The 22,620-nt window shown below is 40.1% G+C and overlaps 1 protein-coding gene across 1 annotated transcript in view; it reads left to right on the top strand.

Annotated features, from left to right (window-relative positions):
- Nucleotides 1-373: 373 nt before the first annotated feature.
- Nucleotides 374-22,620, top strand: part of LOC115691303 (uncharacterized) — a 39,203-nt gene continuing 16,956 nt past the window's right edge. Inside the window, 7 exon segments of the mRNA XM_056303407.1 lie at nt 374-2,167; nt 2,169-2,313; nt 2,315-3,433; nt 5,522-6,101; nt 6,208-6,272; nt 19,950-20,651; nt 21,346-21,833. Coding sequence (XP_056159382.1) covers nt 561-2,167; nt 2,169-2,313; nt 2,315-3,433; nt 5,522-6,101; nt 6,208-6,272; nt 19,950-20,651; nt 21,346-21,833 — 4,706 coding nt within the window. The 5' untranslated portion in view covers nt 374-560.

Raw genomic sequence — 22,620 nt, forward strand, 5'->3', positions numbered from 1 at the left:
TTAGTCATAACATCTCTTTTTCTAGGAATTATTCGTAACGTTTTTAAACAGTCATAATAAACATACGGATTGAGGAATAATTTGACATATTCTAATCCTAACACTTATGGTTAGTAAAAAAAAATTAAGCAATTTCAATAAATTAGATATTTGTCCATTAGCAGTGGAGGAAAGGATGGATACTTAGACATTGATGATGCTGACTAGTCAAGTAAAGCAATAAACGAAATGGGTCATCTATTTCCATTACTCGATTGTCTGCAAGTCCACATTGGCGGCTTGATAGAGGCGGACCGACAGCGGAATTTCTTTTATTTCAAATCGCTGGATCTCCAGTACTGAATCTCAGCCGTTGATCCCTCCTCATCCTTTTCTGTACTCAAATATCTTCGCCTTCTTCATCTCACGTCCGTTTCGCTCCGTTTCGCTCTTTCTCCTCTGCACAACCGTTCTTCTTCCTCCTCTTCTTCTTCACCATTTGCTGCCCTTTTTTTATCACTCTCTCTCTCTCTCTTTCTGTTTTCTGGCTCTTTCTTTCTCGAAAAAAAAATCAAAGGAAAATGTCGATCGATTCTGCTGTTTCTGTTGCATGGGATGTCTTGAAGTGCGTACTTGCTTCCATCAAGCGTCAATTCTGCTACGTGATATCCTCCAAGAGTTGCGCCCTGGATCTTCAGAAGGAACTCGAGAAGCTGGCGTATGAGGCAGAGAGGGTCTGCAATGCCGTGGAAGAGGCTAGAAACAATCTTCGTAATGTCTACAGTCAGGTCGCGCAGTGGCAGGTAAGTGCTGAGAAGGCCTCGAAGGATGCGCGAGACCTGTTGGACGACTTCGAGAAGGCCACCAAGACTTGCTGCTATGGGACTCTTCCCGACCCCAATTGTCGCTATCAGTTCAGCAGGAAGGCCAAGCACAAGATCGACGACATTCAGCGACTCGCTCAAGAATGTAGTCAATTCAAGGATATCTCTTTCAGCGCTCCTGCTCCAGGGAATGTCGCTGCTTCGACTCCGGCCAGGAGGGAGGGCAAAGATGTCGTCCAGTCGACCGCCGCAACGGCCTTCGCTTCTTCGGCCTCGACGTCGATTAAGCTTAAGGATGACGACATCGTCAAATCCAGAGAATTGATCATGCGGGAGATCATGGCCGCTCTTGCCGATAACAACAATAGCGTGGTCGGGATTTACGGGATGGGCGGGGTCGGCAAGTCCACCCTATTGGCTGACGCCGAAAGGAGAATAAGGAAAGAGAAGTCGTTTGATTGGGTCGCTAAGGCCGACGTGTCGGAAAATCAAGACATCAAGAGGATTCAAGGAGAGATTGCTCACGCGTTGGACCTGGACATAAAGGATGTAGAGTATGCCAATCCGCGAGCAGAGCGTCTGCGCACGAGGTTGGAAGATGAGGTGAGGGCGAAAACGAAGGTCCTCATAATACTGGACAACCTGTGGAAGGGGCTGGACTTGAAATCAGTGGGCATTCCTTGCGGACATGACAACAAAGTCATAGGATGCAAGTTGTTGTTGACGTCAAGATTTCAAGATGTTTTGCGAAGGGAAATGGGCTGCGACAGGGACTTCCATCTTGATGCGCTGAAGGAGGTAGAGGCAAAGAGATTGTTTGAGAGGACGGTGGGAGACAAAGTTCATGATGACCCATTCAAATCCTTGGTGGATGAAGCACTCCACAAATGCGCAGGTTTGCCTTTCCTGATTATTGCAATGGTGAATATTTTTAAAGACGCAGATTTTCCAGAATGGAGGGATGTTTTGAGACAAATCGAGAGGTCGACAAACCAAGGAATCAGTGAGAGGATAAATGAGATGTTGCAGTTGAGTTATGATCGTTTCAAAGGGGAGTATGGCAAGGAGGTGAAGTCATTGTTACGACTCTGTGTTGTTTATGGTGTCTCTAAGCCTTCTCTTGAAAACTTGGTGAGGTACGGTGTAGGTTTGAGGTTATTTCGAGAAGATAGCAGCATGGAAGAAGTTAGAGATAGGTTGAGCTCACTAATCCAGACCTTGAAAGCCTCCTCCCTTTTATTAGCAGACGATGAAGATGTTGATGGTTTCAAGATACATGATTTGGTTCGTGGATTTGTTGCCTTGGTCGCTTCAAGAGATGACCCTCTTCTCGTGTTGAAAGATAATGATAAGTCGGTGACAGATTTGCTTTCCCTACGTTGACATGAAGGAGCTTCCCGAAGAGTTAGATTGCCCCGAAATGCGGATCTTTTTGTTGTTTACAAACAATGAATCTCTTAAGGTCCCAAATTCATATTTCAGCTCTATGAGAAAGCTCATGGTCTTACATCTTTCTCAGGTTCGTCTCACTCGTTCGCCTTTCTCAGGTTCGTCTCACTCGTTCGCCTTCGCCGTTTAAGTTCTTGGAGGATTTACACACTCTGTGTCTTGATGGTTGTTTGTTAGAGGATGTAGCCATGATTGGCGAGCTAAAAGGGCTACATGTTCTCAGCTTTGTGAACTCCAAAATTCAACGATTGCCAAAAGAAATTGGACAATTGGTAGAGCTGAGGTTGTTAGACTTGAACCATTGCTCACGACTTGAGATAATTGAACCGGGTGTGCTTGGAAGCTTGATAAAATTGGAGGAGCTGTATATGGAGAATAGCTTTGATCGATGGAATGCCGTGGAGCAAAGTCCACCGACTAATGCCATGCTTATTGAGTTGAATAACATGAAGAATCTATACACTTTGCATGTGTCCATTCTCGATCCGAGTGTTCTCCCAGAGGATCTAAATGTCAAGAAATTAACTAAGTACAAAATCCAAATAGGTTACATGCGGTACTGGCCAAGTCAAAAAGGATCGAGCACATTGCAGCTTAAGTTAGATCCAACAAGTGATATTCTTCATAAAGGATGCATACAAACTTTCTTAGGCAAAACTGACGATGTATTATTGGACGGATTAGGTGGAATTGAGCACAGTATTTGCGCATTGTCTCAAGAAGGCTTTCGAAAATTAAAGCATCTACACGCTGAGAATAGTCCCTCCATCTATTACGTCCTCCAATCGCCCCCCCATACAGATTTTAAGAAGTTGGAGTCGTTAGTTCTCAAGAATCTCATCAACTTGGAGAAGATATGCAACAACCATATCTCCTCCAAGTCCTTGAGTGCATTAAAAGTAGTACGAGTCGAAAGTTGCGACAAGATGGAAGTTTTGTTTCCTCTTTCATTATTGAGAGAACTTCCGCAGCTTGAAAAGATCCGAGTTGTCAAGTGCCACTTAATGCAGGAGATTGTACAAGTTGATGATTGTGGTAAAGTTGAGTTGCGTAATTTGCATGTATTAGAATTGCGTGACTTACCAAATATCAAGAACTTTTTCACCGCTGGGACGGCTGCTTCAAGTAGTACATCAAAAGACCAAGTTGGCACTCAAGTTGTATTCTTCAATGGGCAACAGGTAACTTTCTATGAAAAGAATATACTATTTATTAATCTTTTACTCATTTGCTAATTAGATGTAACGCAGATTTTAATCCTTGTTACTTTTTTTTTTTATTTTCAGTTCATTTTCTTCCTAATTACCTTATCCAATCATGCCTTCTCTTTAATTAGCTAAAGCAATCTTCCGTTTCTCTTCATTGTGTAGAAGTCCAACTAATAGAATCAAATCCATGTAAAATTAATTTGCGATAGGATCTGAGTTAATTTCGACTAACATGCTGCAAGTATACCTATATTAATAGGGTTTTTTACAGAGCAGCATTGTAGGAAATTTTGGCATTAGAATAATTCCATAATAACGTCATTTCATAATCTTGTAAAATGGATTCACTGAATTTAGTTATCTAACTTTGTTATTATCTGTAAAATATAATATCTAGGTGACTTAGGTAAAAAAACAATACGAAGAATGGGCAAGGGGATTGGGTTTTCAAATAGTAGCAACAATGCTAATCTAATTTAGGCACGTCTTTTTCATATCGTGTATTTCAATAAGCGTTTTGTCATTGCATAGGTCCTATAATTATAAAAGTACACAATTTCGTGCATGTTCATGCGCGCAAGCATACAAAATTGTATAAAAGATATAGATATATTTGTAAGCATTTGGCATAAAAAACATAAATCTTCAACTTGTGCTAATATCTCGTAGTCGTAGGCATTAGTGAGCAATTTTTAGGAAAAACTACACGAAATCCCCCATGAAGATTTAAAGCGGTACACATCTACTTCCAAAATTTGGTTATATAAATTGTGGCGTATTGAGCATAGCCATGTGATATCATTTATTGTTAGTTAGAGAAGTAAGTAAACTAAGGATAAACAATGTTTCAATTAAGGAAAGCGAAAATTGCGTAGAGCGTTTTCGTTGACTTAGATATGATCGTCCTTATATAATGACGTAATTATCATTGAAGTTGATGATGGAGTTCAAGACACGTGCAATATGTGAGTTTCCCTGTTAGTAAAGAATCGTGCAAATTTAAGTTGCGGGTCCCGTGAACTTCCATGGAGAGAAATTTAAGTTGCCAATGTAGATTTATGAAGTGTAAAAGGAAGTTTGAGTATGGACGTTTGCGACACGCGTGGATGGCCGACAGTGTCATCTTGCTTTCCATGTTTTTTTTGGGCCCCCATTGTCGCCACGCTTATCTGCCACCACCATGACCGGCCACAACTCATTGTTGTGCCTTCCTGCGGTTGATTCTTCGGTGACATGAAGAGAGAGATAGAGAGACAACAAGAATTTGGTAAAAGGAAAAAAAAAACAAAGAGAAAATATGTGCCACATGTCTAACTATTCGTGCGAGCCGCAGACAATAGGTATAACTCCACACCCAGGCAGTTAATAGTAAGGATAGAAGGTACAAAATTACTATTCGAAATTGCTAAGTTTCCTTAGGTAGGTAGTACTTAGACATACCTTCTGTAATTAAGGTCTTATAGCATAATAATTTACCCATTCTAATGAGATATTTTCCTTTGTTAGTAAATTGCATGTCTTTCGTAATCACGGTCATTCTACAGTTTCTTTATTTTTTTTCATGGTAGTAATCTCCATTGTGTGATAGTATAGTACTTTCTAGCAATCATCCAATGTAAGGAGTGATGTATCGTCAAAGTAGTAACATAACCTAAGAGGGAGTAGTTTACCTTATAGAATGTGATTTTCCTTGAATGTACTTCCTTTTGTGTTATGGATCACTAATTTTCATAGCCATTAGCAAACTGAATGAATGCTATTTCTTGATGACTGTAGTTTCCCTTATTGTTAATAAGTTGCAAACAAAATCTCCTCCTAATACCATCCACGAAAATATTTTAAATAAAAAAAGAAGTTCGTTAGTTGTTTTTGGGGTCGTAAAATATCTTTTCAAATTGTAAATTAGCTTTTTTTTTATCATAGATTTTTGTAAATGCAAAAATTATCCTAAAGTTCGTGAGTTTTCTTCCGCAATTATTTGTAATAACCTGCTATAGCACATAAGTTTCTTGCCTGCTCTTTGTAATTGTAGATGCTATTGCTGATGGGTCTATTTGTCAGGTTTCAATCCCATCCTTGGAGTCCTTGACTATGGTTGGACTTCCCAATCTGGAAGATATATGGACCGATGAATCTCCATTAGGGCTGAGCAACCTCCAATTTCTTAAGGTGTCTTCGTGCAAATCTATTTCAAAGGTTATTTGCTCTAGGTCACTGGCAAACCTACACAAGTTACACACTTTAGAGGTAGAAGCTTGTGTTTCGGTGCAAGAAATTTTTTACCTTGACGGACTAGGCGCCAGTGCAAATTTTGAGACTCTCTCTGAGCTAAGTACCATCAATATAAATCGATTACCAAGCTTGAGGCACATATGGAGCAAGAATCCTTGCGGAATAGTGAGATTCCATAATCTAAAGCAGTTACAGGTGTCTAAGTGTAACAACCTCGGGTTTCTGTTTTTGCCATCCATGGTTCAATCTCTCTCACAATTGAGAGAACTAAAGGTATTAGATTGCAAGAAGATGGAGGCGATCTTTATGGAGGAAGAAGGGTTAAGAACAGAAACTCTAGTACTCCCGATGTTAACCAATTTAGTCCTTCGAAGTTTGGAAAGTTTGACGTGCTTCTCTCGCAGAAAGTGTAAGATTGATTTTTCTGGTTTCATCATAGAAGATCTTCTTAGATTAGTTCATACATGCAATGCAAAAGATGACATTCTTTGCATCTAATGAAAAATCGATGACAGGTTCACGAGAAGCTCGGAGTGAGGACTGCGTCAAATCGCGCTCTCCTACCCTCTTCAATCAAGAGGTATGTGATTAATGTTACGTCAAAATCTTACAAATCTGATGGAGTAAAATGCTTGGCATCAATTTTATGTGTTACAGCACTTTAGAAGTTTACATGCTGTGCATTTCAAGTTGCCACATGGCACTACAAATAATTGGCAGGTTTCAATTTACACCAATAAGAGTTGGATCAATCACATCCAATTATTAAGAAATTATAAAATAAGATATGTGCATATAAATAATTACTACGCCAGCCAGCTAAATAATTAATATTAACTCTGACAAAAAAATAATTAAACTTGTTAGAAGTAGTAAAAGGGTAAAGTGGTCCTTAGGACCTTTAGGTCTTATTTTTGGTATATGTATTAGACACTACTGGTTAATACACATCAAGCTTTTCCCTCTCTCTCTCTCTACTTCTCATGGTATCAGAGCCTCGACCCTAGCCGCCGCCGCCGGGAACAACCCGTCGCCGGCGCCGTCGCCGTCCGCCGGAACAACCCGTCGCCGGCGACCCCAGCTCGCGCGACCCAGCTCGCGCGGGGTTTGCCGCTGTGACCCGGCTCGCGCGGGGCTCCGGCTCGCGCGACCCGGCTCGCGCGGGGCTCCCGGCTGCGCGGGGCTCCGGCCGCGCAACCCGGCTCGCGCGATTCGGGTCGTGCGAGTCACGCGAGCCTGGTGATTGGAGGTTTCCTCGCCATTGATGTGAACTGAAGGTCTCCTTGGCTCCGTGAACTGAAGGTCTCTCCATGAACTGAAGGTCTCTGAAGGTCTCTCCTCCTCTGTTCCTCCTTTGTTCCTCTGTTCCTCTGAAATTGCTTTATGCAAGAAATTTGTGAAACTGGCCAGTAGTTTCAGCATGTGTTATTGTCTCTCGATGGAATGACAAGCAAATGAAAATTCTTCAAGATGGATTTCAAGCTGGCAGGAAGGTGTTCTTAGCCTTTTCATAGTTGCCTGCAAGTGGTTTTGTTGCTGGACTATGCTGTCGTTGTTGCCTTGCTTGCTTTTGTCGCTCTTCAATACTGGCCAGGTTAGATTGCTTGGTTATTAGACTTTAGATTATGGATGTTTGATCAATCGGGTTATAGTTTATTGATTGGTGGAGGTGTGGAGGAAGGCTGGTAACGTTGACGAGGCTTGGGAGCCCATATACGGTCTGTTGGATTGCTAAATTGTTGTGATATATGGTCTGTTGAAGTGCTGAATTGTTGTGCCAGTATACGGTCTGCTGGGATATTGAAGGATGGGTGATTCTGAGAGGAATAATCCTGTGATGACTGAGGTGATGTCGTCTTCATCTAATCGAATTACTGATAAGAAGCTTGTGGGGAGTTCTAACTTCCATCAATGGAAGAAAATTGTGAAGCTTACTTTGACAGGCAGGAATCAGATTAGACACATAACTGAGCCGAAACCCGAAGATGATGCAAATTGGGATATTGTTGATGCATGCATCCTTGGTCAGATGTTAAACGCTATGGAAAATAATATAGTTGATCTAGTAACTCATATTGACACGGTCAAAGAAATGTGGGACTATTCGAATGTATTATATTCTGGCCAAAATAACCTGTCACGAGTTTATGAGTTATCGCAGGAGTTTTACCAATCTGAAAGGAAGGGACGTCCTATGACGCAATACTTTGCTGAGTTTAAGAGAATGTATGAGGAGTTGAATGCTATTCTTCCCATTTCAGCCAATATTCAGCAAATGCAACTTCAAAGAGAACAATTGGCTGTAATGGTGTATCTAGCAGGCATTGGTCCTGAATATGAAACTGTTAGGTCTCAGATTCTTGGAGGAGAGGCTGTCGCATCACTCACGGATACGTTTGCTCGGGTACTTCGGGTATCTCGTGAGTCTCCTCAAGATATTACACCTATGGCAGATAGTTCAGCTCTTGTGTTCCAATCTCGATCGGGTAGCGGTAGCAGGAGTGATGGAGGAAATCGTGGAGGATATAGTGGACGTGGTGGCCGAGGAGGAGGCCGAGGTGAAGGACCAGGGAGAGGCCAAGGCCAACAGCACGTGTCTACTAACAACTCAGGGGCCATACGGACGTGTCATTACTGTGGGAAAGCTGGCCATATTCAAAAATTCTGTTACAAGTTACATGGAAGATCAGTGCACCAACAACAGTTTGCACATACTGCTTCTGGTACTGATTCTTCTCCACAGTCTTCTGAAGGCAAGGTAGTTGTTATGTCTGATGAGGAGTTTGCACGATACACCCAGTCTCAGATTTCACAGTCTGCTTCTTCCACTGCTACTTTGGTACAGACAGGTAATGCGACTACATGCCTTTCAGCTGCTTCTTATCCTTGGATCATTGATTCAGGGGCTTCTGACCACATGTCGGGTCTTTCAGGTATATTTTCCTCTCTTACTTCATCTTCATCCAAGGTAACCATAGCCAATGGATCATCTACACATGTTAAGGGGGTTGGCACAGTTTATCCAACTCCTTCCTTGCCATTGTCCTCAGTGCTTTATCTTCCTCAATTTCCGTTTAACCTCATGTCTGTCAGTAAATTAACCAAAAATTTTCAGTGTTCAGTAACATTCTACCCTGATTCTTGTATTTTTCAGGATCTGGCTACGAAGAGGACGATTGGTAGAGGACATGAGGCAGGGGGGTTGTATGTACTTGAAGACGCTACTCCCATTGCATGTCCTAGTGTTGCATCCTTACATCAGATCCATTGTCGACTTGGTCATCCTTCTCTACGTAGCCTTCAGAAGTTAGATTCTAGTTTTGGATCCCTTTCTAGTTTAGAGTGTGAGTCATGCCAACTGGGCAAATTACATCGTATTAGTTACCCGCCACGAGTTATTAAACGAGTAGCGTCCCCTTTTTTGTTAGTTCATTCAGATATTTGGGGTCCTTGTCATGTGGCTTCTAATCTGGGTTTTAGATATTTTGTTACTTTTGTTGATGACTATTCCAGGGTAACATGGTTATATCTAATGAAAAATCGTTCAGAATTGTTTTCTATATTTCGTGCATTTGTGTATGAAATTCATACTCAGTTTGGTGTGCAGGTTAAAGTTTTGCGTTCAGATAACGCTAAAGAATACTTTTCTGCACCTTTTTCTGACTTTATGACTCAACATGGTATGATCCATGAATCTTCCTGTCCTGATACACCACAACATAATGGTGTTGCTGAAAGAAAGAATAGACACTTATTGGATGTTACTAGATCCATGTTGTTTGAAATGAAGGTTTCCAAAACCTTTTGGTGTGATGCTGTTCTAACTGCATGCTATCTCATCAATCGCATGCCCTCTTCTGTTTTGCGAGGTGGTATTCCTTTTTCTACTTTGTTTCCAAATGTGTCACTGTTTGTCTTACCACCCCGTATTTTTTGTTGTGTCTGTTTTATTTGTGATCATCGACCTGGAGTATCAAAACTTGATCCCAAGGCTATCAAGTGTATGTTTTTGGGTTATTCTCGTACTCAAAAGGGATATCGTTGTTATTCTCCATTACTGAGAAAATACTTTATAACTGCTGATGTTTCATTCTTCGAATCCACGCCTTATCATGATGTTCCAATTTCTGTTTCTGAGTTTGATGAAGACTTCTATGTGACTACCCTTCGGTCACCTGCTCCAACTACTTCACAGGTCTCTACACAGGAACCACCTCCTCTCCAGGTTTATACTCGACGTCCTCGAGTAGCTACTATTTCCCCCCTTGCTCATGACACTACTACGTCATCTTCAGCTCCAGATCCGCCATTAGTTGACCCTCCTCTTGTATCTGATCTTGATCTTCCTATTGCTCATCGCAAAGGTACGCGTACTTGTACTCAACACTCCATTGCAAACTTCGTCTCATATTCTTCTGTCTCTCCTTCTTTTCGATCCTTTCTATCTACTGTGGATCAATATCCTATCCCCAAATCTGTATCTGAAGCATTACAAAATTCTGGCTGGAGGACAGCAATGGAAGAAGAACTAATGGCTCTCCAGTTTAATCAGACTTGGGACTTGGTACCTCTTCCTTCAGCCAAAGCTGCTATTGGTTGTCGTTGGATATTTGCTGTGAAAGTCAATCATGATGGTTCTCTGGCTCGTTTAAAAGCACGACTTGTTGCAAAAGGGTATGCTCAGGTTTATGGAGTTGACTATCTAGACACTTTTTCTCCTGTTGCCAAACTTACTTCTGTTCGTATTTTGATATCCCTTGCTGCCACATATAACTGGCCTTTATTTCAGCTTGATGTTAAGAATGCCTTCTTGCATGGTACTCTTCATGAGGAAGTTTATATGGAGCAACCTCCAGGGTTTGTTGCTCAGGGGGAGTCTGGGGTTATGGTTTGCAAATTAAGGAAGTCTTTATATGGTTTGAAGCAATCCCCACGAGCATGGTTTGGAAGATTTTCTGATGCTGTACTTTCTTTTGGACTGTCTAGATGTGGAAATGATCATTCTTTCTTTTATAAACAGTCACGGGGAGGCAACCTGTTCTTGATTGTGTATGTTGATGATATTATCATCACGGGAGATGATTTGACTGGTATAGCTGAACTAAAGATTTATCTTCATCAACAGTTTCAGACCAAGGATTTAGGAAAATTGAAGTATTTCCTAGGAATTGAAGTTGCTCAGTCACATAAAGGTATTGTTCTATCACAAAGAAAATATGTACTGGATTTGCTTAATGAGACAGGTATGTTGGGATCAAAAGCTCTTGATTCACCCATGGAACAAGGGGTCAAACTAGCTGCTGAGGGAGGAGAAACTCTTGATAACCCGGAGAGATATAGGAGACTGGTAGGAAAACCGAATTATCTCACAGTCACTCGACCAGATATTGCCTTTCCAGTAAGTGTGGTAAGCCAGTTTCTATCATCTCCTCGTACATCTCATTGGAATGCAGTTATTCGGATATTGAGGTACTTGAAAAAGACTCCAGGAAAAGGAATTATTTACCAAAATCATGGTCATAGCAAAGTCGAAGGATTCTCTGATGCTGATTGGGCAGGGTCTCCAGATGATAGAAGATCAACTACTGGCTATTGTACCTTGGTTGGAGGAAATCTAGTATCATGGAAGAGTAAGAAACAAAATGTTGTTGCACGCTCGAGTGCCGAGTCAGAATATAGAGCCATGGCACAAGTGACATGTGAATTAGTGTGGATTCAACAGTTATTGACTGAGATAGGCTTCAAAGCTTCAGTACCCATGACTCTATGGTGTGACAATAAAGCTGCAGTGCATATAGCTTCCAACCCTGTGTTTCATGAGAGAACAAAACACATTGAGGTTGATTGTCACTTTATTCGGGAAAAGTTGCAGAGTGGAATGATCATTCCCAATCATATTCGAACCGGTGAACAACTTGCAGATATTTTTACTAAACCTTTGGGTAATGGGAGGATAGAATATATTTGTAACAAGCTGGGCATGATTAATATCTATGCTCCAGCTTGAGGGGGAGTGTTAGAAGTAGTAAAAGGGTAAAGTGGTCCTTAGGACCTTTAGGTCTTATTTTTGGTATATGTATTAGACACTACTGGTTAATACACATCAAGCTTTTCCCTCTCTCTCTCTCTACTTCTCAAAACTTAACAAATAAATAGTTCTATTGGAGACAAGGCACAATCACCAAAGCTCACTTTGGTTAAAATTGATTGCGTTCCACATAATCACTGCACCATAAAATCTGGATAAGTCAAAGTAGAGACACTATTCAAATTCTGATTTTAAATTGAAATGAAGGAATTGAAGTAGAGTCTCTATATATACAAAAGTTAGATAATTATCTTCAATGAGCTCAATTGTTAACTATCAAATTATGGGGTTAAAGTCACTCCCATTAACTATATATTAAAATATTTTGTAATATAGTCGTTGAACTTTAATTTAATCACCCAAGGCAGTAAATTTTCATTTCTTTATAATTTATGCACTTAGACCAAAAATTCGAAATTTCTGGCGAACTATCGGTGTGGCAGACACCATTTTTCTGAACGTGTTACTGTTACCAAGTCATCATTGAATTAGCACCTGGAAAATCTATAGAATTATATTATCACAGAGTAACTCTTCATTAATATCCTCAATGGCTATCACTTCAACTTTTAATTTGCAAGATGATCATTCTCCTCGCGATTGGAACTTTTCTGGTACTTTCCGCTCATCTTGCTTCCATAAAAAATTCCTCATTATCTTAGGTGGTTGCCTTGTTTGATGGCATTGGTTTTAATGAGTTTTAGCGTTGCAAGTCAAATCCAGTCCTTGGAAATGTACCTCTTCATATTATATGTCTTTTGATGAGTTTTGTAATTTTCTCTCAATATTACAATAGTGTTATACTACATATATAAAATCACACAATGCCATATAATAATGACAATTAGGAATTTTTAAATGTTATCAAATCCCTGTGTTTTACATAATACGAGTTAAGAATTTAGCCTTTTTTTTCAAAATGAGGGAGATTCATATGAAATGAGATACACTTTAATTAATTATTTGTATTAAAATACATATTCTGATTTTACATAAATGAAAAATTCTACGCCCGCACAATGCATGAGAATGCTGCTAATTACCTAGTAATTAAAGAAAGAGGAGTCACGCGAAGGAGTCTCTCAGCTTCTGCCAGGTGGGTAGACATATAGGTTATTGTGCGAAGTATTTTGAACATTCTGAAGCTTCCATGTTAGCATCTTTCTTCCAAACGTAACTAAATATAAGTACTTTGTTGCGGCTACTCAATCTAGACGTAACTAAATATAAGTACTTTGTTGCTGCTACTCAATCTAGACGTAACTAAAAAAAAAAAAAAATAGACTAGCTGGCAATTCATGTTCAATGGAGTACACTATATTTTTCTTAATTTTGCTATAATATTTATGTATATTAAGTTTGTATTAATTTGTGTCATTTCGAATTTGTCAGATAATCATTTACAATCATGTTAATTCGTGTCAGAAATGATCTTCCCTTTCAGTTCTTATCTTTTTTATAAAATTTTACTAGTTCTCACGGCCACGTACAATTGCTTTTGGGTACTTTGGTACTCAATGGATGGATGAATTTCGTGGTAAATGCAAATAGCATTATTTGAGTGACGAAAAAAAGAACATGCTACCCTCTTGTTAATACGACAGAAATGTTTGTCACGTCAAAAGGTGGATTATACACAACTCTAGTATCCTCTTTTAGAATCAACACTTTTTGAGTCAATTAGAAAAATCAAGATATCATCAAAGTAAGCTAAAAAGAAATTAAATATTGGACAATTTTATCACAACGTAGACCTAGTAAGAAGTAGACAATCGGGAAGTAAACATAATCGCATTAAGAGAACAAAGGAAAAAAAAAACGAGAAACTCCAATCATAAATGCGCACATGTGGAAGGGAAAGTGGGAAAGTAAAAAAAAATAAAGAGAAAAAGAAACACGAGGACAAAATGTCACGCCCCGTACCCCACGAAGCGGGAGCATCCCACCTTGGTCGATTGCAGTGCGACGTCCCAGGAAGCGTCGCCGACCCACGCCCATACAGAGATCAAGCACAAGCGGAAGTATAAAATAAACAAACCCAGACAATTACAATATGAGCCAAGGATAGCCATCCAATAAACAAGATTCAACGCAGAAAATATGTACATACTTATATTACTATTTTAAAACTCTTTTTACAGTGTTCACGACAACCAAAAAGGAAACACCAACAGCTGGGAATAACCCAAACAGCCACTTCTCCGTTCTGCTCCATCCCTACCGGGGTGCATGCTCGACGACTGCTGGATAAAAGGCGGTATTCCCAAAAAGAGGTGGTGACCTCGGCATCCTACTGCTGGGGGTCTGAAAAGTTTCGGTTTACACAACCGTGAGACGAATCTCAGTGAGTTCAACCCCTAAACCTAGGCTAGGCTAGCATGCAATCTCCTGACTTGAAACAGACATTTAAAATCATAACACAACCATAATCATACAATTCTCTGACCCTGCAGGTTAGATAGTTCAATATGTAATAATCACGGGACATACGTGGCACACATTATCACACGTACGCCAATCACATGCTCATACACCGAGTCTCACACACTCGCATGCCATTCAATGCATGTTTATGCATGCAAATGTCATTGACATGTCATGCACATTTCTTTGGCCCACTGGCCCACACTGGCACACTTGCCCAATTAATTATTATTACGACTCAAGTCATCAATTTTTCACGGCCCGGTGCGTCTAGCCTGCTTCAAAGTGCATGAGGCGCAGCATCCGATCTGGCCCAGTGTCTCTAGCCTGCTTCAAAGTGCATGAGGCGCAACACTGTTCTCCTTGCGAACCAGAGCCTGCTTCAAAGTGCATGAGGATGGTCGCCTTCCGGACATACCGGGCATCGTCCTGCTTCAAAGTGCATGAGGACGGTATCGACCCGAATGTCCTTAGGTGATCACACGACTCATTATTATTCGAACCCGCCGTATAACGCTCGGGGTATTTTAGGTGATCACATGCTCATGGCGACACGCATTCTCGCACAATTTTCATCACATGCCTCACTCTTGGCATACGCAATGCGTGTCCATGTTATGCAATGCAATGAACCACGAGCACCAATATAATTCAGACAACCCGGGCATACCCGGCAATTTCACCGATGAACTCCTAAATTGGTCATTAAACCCTATTATCCTCCCCAACGATTCTCATTAATCCACTAAATTTTTCCGATAATAAATTCTACTAATCGGTCCTCAACCCAGTCTCAAATACACACTGCTATTATCTAAGCCAGTCCAAAAAGCACCGATAACACCTAAACCAGTCCAGAAAAACGCAACATCAGTCCTAATCCGGGTTTAGGAATTTTACTCACCAAAACAAGGGTCACGACGACGGGGAATGGCGGCCGATCACTGATGAACAGCGAAACCGGCGGCGGAATTCCCGGCGGACGGCGGCGCGGTGTACGGACGGGGGGTGAACAGTGATTCCGTACGGACGCGTGAACAGTACCACCGTACGGACACACTGTGCGGACGGCTGGGAACGGTGGCCGGCGAGGCGCCGGTCACGGCGGCGACGGCCGTACGGGTCTGGATGAACAGTGACCGTACGGACGTGAACAGTAAATTGTACGGGTCGCTGTACGGACTGGGCTGAACGGCGACGTATGGACATGCTGAACAGCCGGGTGTCGACGGAACGGCGATCGGAGCTCCGGCGAAGCTCGCGGTGCACTGTTCACAGAATGGAAAATGAGAAAAAGAGAGAAAAAGAGAGAAAAAGAGGGGGAAAGGGAGAGAGAAATGGACGGAACCGAGGCTGAGCTGAAGCGGGGGACCAAGGGGGTCGACGGCGAGGCACGGCGGTCGGCGGCGTGCTCCGGCGAAGCTCCGGCGAGAGAGAAAATGAGAGTGAAAATTTGAGAGAAAATGAGAGAAAGTGAGGGGAAAATGGAGAGAAAATTTTCTGAAGGCTGGTCTGGTCGTGGGAGTGAGAGAGGAGAGAGAAAAAATGCTTATCTTAGTCAAAAACTAGGGCCTAGGGTGCCATGTGTCAAAAATCAAGCCAATGGACAATTTTGCCCTTGATCCAAAGGCTAGGATTTGCCCTAATCCAATAATTTAGGGGTGAAATGGTCTTTTGCCCCTAACCATGGTTGACCAGACCTGGTTTAACCTTAACTCACCTTGGTTAATCCCAAAATTAAATCCAATTTTCGGAATTAATCAAAAATGGCCTAGGGGCATTTTCGTAATTTTCCAATCCCGAACCGAAATTCCAATTTTCGCACATACGCGTTCCATATATGCGTGGCCAACATAATATGGCGTCGGAATCGCGAAATTCATCGCGCAAGCCCTCGAAAATCCACGTCAAAGTTTCGGGAATAAAATAATATTATTTTTCCAATTTTTGTCGAAATTCCAGTTTTTGTCCAAAATGACTCCTGGTAAGCGTGGCCACCCAAAAATGGCATCGGCCACGAAAAATAACCTCATTTGGCCTCGAAAAGCGACGCTGGCATCCCGGGGGCAAAATCGTAATTTTTCACCCCCGGACCGAAATTCCAATTTTTACTCGTACTAACTTCACATGTGAGTGGCCAGCGTAATATGACGTCAGATTCCCAAAAATAGTCTCTTAAGCCTTTGAAAATCGATACCGAAATCCGGGCCCAATTCCGTGAACAAAACCCGCTAAACTTTCAATTTCAGAGTCTCTCACTAACGGGTGGCTGTTTAGAGGTTACGCGTATCGACCTAAGGCTATTCGTATCGTGACGGTCTCGATCATTGAGAGAATGAGAAATTATCATTAGTTCCAGAGGTCACAATCATTAGGTTCAAGTTCCGGACTGGTTGACCACGTGCACTTTTGGTCTTGCAGAATCACCTGCGTCCCAATCGTACATCGTTGGCCTTGGCCAAACCAAATCCGTTACCTTTCCTAAGATCGGCTCACGTTGGCCCAAAATATTTCCTCAGCGTCTCTCGTGATCGGTATCCCTTTCGCGATAGGGTCCCCGGTCCACGTACCATCTTCTAGTTAGCCATACCTTATTGGTTAGTATCCCGAGAGTGATCAGCTCTGGGTGAGACTTACTAAAATGAAATGCGAAATAATATCAATTTCATTGATCCCGGAAATTACATCGAAATTCGGGCTGTTACACAAAAAAAATCACATAAGTTTGACACACACACGTATATGTATGTTATTTGTATTAGAGTTGATAGGCGATCTTTAAGATTAATTTTGTTCTCAAATATCCACTATTAAATTGGAAAATAAAATTGAAGTTGTGTTGAAAAATTGGACTGCTACAAACAAAATTCTTTTTGTCAATTTCAAAACTAAAATAGAAAGTTTGTTTTCACATTTGACCATTCAATAAAAATTCTTCAACGATGATACATCCATAAATATTGTCGTAGCCAAATTACTTGAAATGATCATCATTATTTGGCAATGTCAACGATCAATCGTTTTGTAATAAGTACTCATAAAATGTTATAAATCATCATTTACTTTAACTAAATACGGAAAATGTGTCTGCAATATCTAACTGTAAATCAAAATACATATTTCATTTTAAAATTTGAGTTTTCCGATATCGAGTTTGAATTTGGAAATGCAGTGTTTGATAAATCACTTGCTGGTTGGATAAAAAAGAAACTCTCTTACTATAATATTGTGGTTAATATGATAATAGATCGATGTACTTTATTTTCATCATTTAGAAAACGGAATACCCTTAATTACCGTGATAATCAATAAAAAAAATATTTTAGAATTAGGGCAAGGCAATTCCGACAACCTGCAAGAGGAGGCACAGTTTTTAGTACAACTTGACTAAATTGCCCTCAAACAGTGGTCCCACCACCTTCTTCTGTTAAACTCAGAATTCTTTTTCTTTTTATATTTCCATGAACATTCAACCTTTTTTCGAGGGTGGCATTTGTTACAAATTTCTGTCTTTCCTCTTGCAATTGAGTCTAAAAAAGAAATGTCTCTTTTTCGCTGATTGATTAAACAGAGGCGAGAGAGACAATTATTGTGAAATTATATTCGCCATACCAAGAAAAAATTTATAAAAAAAAAGAGTAGCATGCAAGTGTAAGTGTTCAAAGTGGAAGACATGTATGAGTTGCAATTTCTTACGTATTATTTCTTTGGAAAATAGTTTCCATAAATATGGATGAACATCTCTTATGACACCCGTACGGTTTCCAAAAGCTTTTTCGATGTTAACAAGAAAACTTAAAATTCACAGAAATTTCACATGTATGGCATGGACATTGCAAGCATGTGCAAGAAAACAATTGAAAAAAATTGAGAGGAAAGCAGTAAGGGCCTTTGAGACGCATGTGACTTCATTTGTACTTGCAAGATCTGCCTTATTCTGTGAAAATGTGCCCTTCAATAGGATTGATATGTTGACTTTATTAGATATTTTTAATCTTCTTTAATGAGATATCTAGGACTATTTTCTATAATTGGACTTAGTTAGTTGTATGAACTACAAATGTTATCTAACTATTGGATCATCAAACACGGTAAAAAAGTAATGAATCTTCAAAGGGAAGTTCAATCAATTGAGTATATTGAGTTCTTTCAAGTGTAAAATGATAAAAGTTAAGATTTGTTCATTTTGACCCAAGCAATCCCGTTTTTCATTGTTTTGTTTTAGCCTGACTTTTTAATTGCTTTAGAGGGATATAATATTGAATAAAATTAATTTATATCGACTTTAACCGGAAGTAATGATGTCCTTGACATATTTCACGTATATTTTAGAGATATTAAAGATTATAACTTAAGAAATCGTAACATTATTTGTATTGCACGTTTTTAATTTTAGTATATTAGTAAAATTAATAGAAACCTAAAGGGCTAACAAAGAGACTATGGGGATTAATACACTAATTTTGAAGTTAAACTCGTCTAAAATGAAACATGAAACTAAATTTAGTAATGTGAAATCTTGTGGGACTATTACTAACTGTTCTAAAAGTTTAAGCTGTTAAATGAAGACGTGATTTATTAGTTAAATATTCTAACACTTCCTCTCATGCGTATGCTAGACTTTGGCCTTAACCTAAAGCGTGTAAATATGTAATTGGGGAGACAAATAGGGATTTAGAAAGATTTGAACTTAGGACCTCCTGCTCTAATACCGTGTTAGATTTTTGTGGAACCACTGCCAACTATTCTAATAATAGCTGCTTAAGTTTTTAGAACAATTGGCGGTGTGGTACCACAAATCCTCACAAGTAAAATGAAAAATGAATATTGCTAATATGGACAAATTAACCACAATTACTTTATCGAAATAGCATAGTTATCATGGAGAAACAACAAAACCAACCGTGCCAAAATTAAGGTCCACCAAGATTAAGGAATATCGTCCCTTTTGTTTTCAAATATTTCATATTTCCTTTTGAACTGTCCTTAAAAAATAGGGATAAGTGCACTAAAAGTCCTAAAACTTGTTACGAAGTGCAATTAGTCTTTAAACTTTCAAAAAGTGCAATCAAGTCCTAAAACTTATCACAAAAGTGCAGTCGAGTCCTAAAACTTTCAAAAAATGTAATTAAGTTCTAAAACTTGTCACGAAAATGCAATCGAGTCTTAAGACTTTTAAGAAGTGCAATTAATTGATGGACTTGATTGGACTAATTTGACAAGTTTTATAACTTGTTTGCACTTTTTGAAAGCCTTAGGACTCGATTGTACTTTCGTGATAAGTTTTAGGACTTTTAATACACTTATTTCTAAAAAATATGGAGAGACTAATATATGTCAAAACATAAACGAAAAAGCTTTGTTTGTCTTATTGCTTTGTGCGGTCTGTCCAATCTTTGGTATGTCCTTTGCAAGATGAGGATGCGTTCACGAACGCATCTAATAAGACGACCCCAATCTATAGACCAAGATTGTCAGGACCAACGCTTCGTCCATGCAGTTCCTTGCATCTTGTAAATTTTCTTTACCACAATTAAGAAACTCATAATTTGATTTCAAGGTTTAGTGCGAGCAGCTACTTCTGTAGTGCACCTTTTGATGAATGATTAGTCGCCCTTTTAATCACAGTATCTCCATCGTTTTCTTTCTAATGCTAACACTCTTCGTCAAGCTCTTCTGTATGTAATGGAACTTCATGAACTTTTAATCTAACAAAATCACTAATTTCGTGAGCGAATACCGCAGGTTGCATTTCCTAGCTTGGAGACATTAGACATCAGTGGCATGGATAATATTGAGAGAATATGGGACAATCAAGTTGCTGCAGAGTCTTTCCACAAACTGAAATCGCTCGGTGTTTATGGATGCAATAAGCTAGTGAACATCGTTCCTTCTTGCATTCTTGGTCCGCTCAAGAGCCTGGAAAGTTTGGGGGTAAGACATTGTGGTTCGCTTGAAGTTGTTTTCAAACTTCAGCGGCTAAATCCTCTAGATGGACATCCCGTTGCTCATTTTCCGTTAAAAAAGCTAAACTTATATGAATTACCAGAGCTAAAGTGTGTATGGGATAAGGAACTCCACAGCCAAGTCAAATTCCAGTGTCTTTGTTCTGTTACCACTGCCATGTGCAAGAGCCTCACCTCTCTAATTCCAGCCTCGATAGCGATAGATTTAATCCAACTTGAGGAGTTAGAGATCGATGAATGTGGAATTGTGGAACTCATCGAGAAGGAAGGACTAGTTCTTGGGGCTGTCTTCCCAAAGTTAACCTCCCTCCGGCTTAAGCATCTAAAAGAGTTGAAGTGCATCTACACAGGAACACATGCTTTACGTTGGCCAGCATTGAAGACCTTGGAGGTACATGGCTGTTACAAAGTGGAGACACTTGCTTCGCAACCTAATAATGAGATGCCACTTCATAAACAACCTCTGTTCTTGATAGAAAAGGTACGACCCAAGATTATTTGTTTTGCTTCGATGGTGATTATTGGAAGTGTTGATTAAGGTCACAACCAAGCATCTCATACAAGTAGCTATACATACGAAGATGTAAACTGTATGCCTCTCCTTGAATCCATAGAACTATTACTACATGGAAACATCGTATGTTCTTCAAATATTGAATGAACATTCTTGTCAATGTCTGACACAATGCAAAACCGTTGATTTAAAAAAAGGTTTAGGCTAATTCCGATCATTCAGCTCTCTCTTTAAGTACCATGAAGATTTCAAATACGTGGCATGTGGTGTGATGTTACCAAGGAGCAATTGTGTTATCTAATTTGGACTATGTAAAGATGACTGATTTTATGCTGAAAAACGGAAAGATGTGACATTTTTGTTGACATTAATCTCTTAAATTTGTGCAATTGTGATTATATGGAGAAGTTATTTTCACGAGGTATGTATCTATAAAAATGGGAATGTAGGGATTTACTTGAGTTCAAATATGGGTACAAGTCCAATATAAAAGATTGGTGATAATGTCTATTGCATGAGGGCGCATTTCCTTCCAGTAATCATATGAGACTCAACATCTTAAAACGTAGTTATTGTGCACGACAGGCAAGACTTATACCATAGCACATGAATAATCTTTTAACTAAGTTGGTTTCAGATTCTGATTTGACTAATTTCTCAGGGCGCATTCCCAAATCTAGAAGAGTTAAAATTGGATTTATTCGAACGGATGAAGATATGGAATGGACATTTTCATGATGGAGAATTCTTCTGCAAGCTTAGAGTTCTCGAGCTTCATCATTGCTCGCAGGAATCTGCTATATCCACATATCGTTTTGTTCAAAGTTTAACCAACTTGGAAAAGCTGGTTGTATGTGAATCTTATCTAGAAGAGCTAAGCATCATTATGAAAGCCATAGAAGGTCCAAGTCATGAGCAAAAGGTAATATTACCCTTTTCAAGATTCTTTCAAAACCTCAAGACTCTAGATGTGTCACGTTGTGATGGGTCATCCAATATGTTTACACCGACAATAGTTGGAAATTTGGTAGAACTCACAAAATTGAGGATAAGTAACTGTAAAAAGTTGACAGAAGTCATTTGTGACGAGGGAGGTGAGGAGGGGCTTGTGCTGGCTTTCAATCAATTGAAGTATATGGAGCTTGATGGGTTGTGTCACGCCCCGAACCCCAACGGGCTCGCGACACCCTTTCCACGGTCGTATTGAACGCGACGTCCCAGGACGCGTCGCCGACCCAAACGAACTACGCAAGCGGAAGCAAAATAAAACAACCCAGACAACTAACAAGATGACAAAAGGATAGCACGAAACAATAATTTCATAAAGCAGTCATTAATACAAAACAGTAATCCAGGCTACCAAATTTAAAGCCACAATTTTCAAAAGGGGGCGGTGGTTGACAAACTTATCTCCTCTACAAAAGGTACTCAAAAGACAGGGTAAATTGATCTATCCTTCAATCCCTGTAGTACTCTGGCGGCCTCTTCAAGTCGATCACGGTCGCGGATCTGAAAGTGGTTATATAATAACCGTGAGAACGAGTCTCAATAAGCAACCCCCTATACCCCACGTAGGCCAATGCGTACCCAGACAAGTCGTACATGCAATCTACCCCATAATATATAAAATTCGCATCATTGTACTTACCTCGTCATCAAGCCCATGCCAACTCTACACGTTAGTCACAACGTGATAATACAATAATAGTAATTAAATAGCACATCACAACCGCTCAAACACCAACCACACTTGCACTCAATCAATCCAACTAATTCAACCAGCCAATTCAATCACACGCTCAACCAGCCAATTCAATCACTCAATTCGCATGCGTGGCCGAACATCTTTCTCACGACCCGCGCCACTGCGCCTCAGGTCCATTCTCACTGCCCGCGCCACTGCGCCTCAAGCCCACTTGGCACACCGGCCATTCAT

This window comes from Syzygium oleosum, unplaced genomic scaffold (assembly GCF_021117445.2).
Source record: "Syzygium oleosum isolate NSW1041296 unplaced genomic scaffold, Sole_v2.1 Sole_v2.27, whole genome shotgun sequence".
Lineage (NCBI taxonomy): Eukaryota > Viridiplantae > Streptophyta > Magnoliopsida > Myrtales > Myrtaceae > Syzygium > Syzygium oleosum.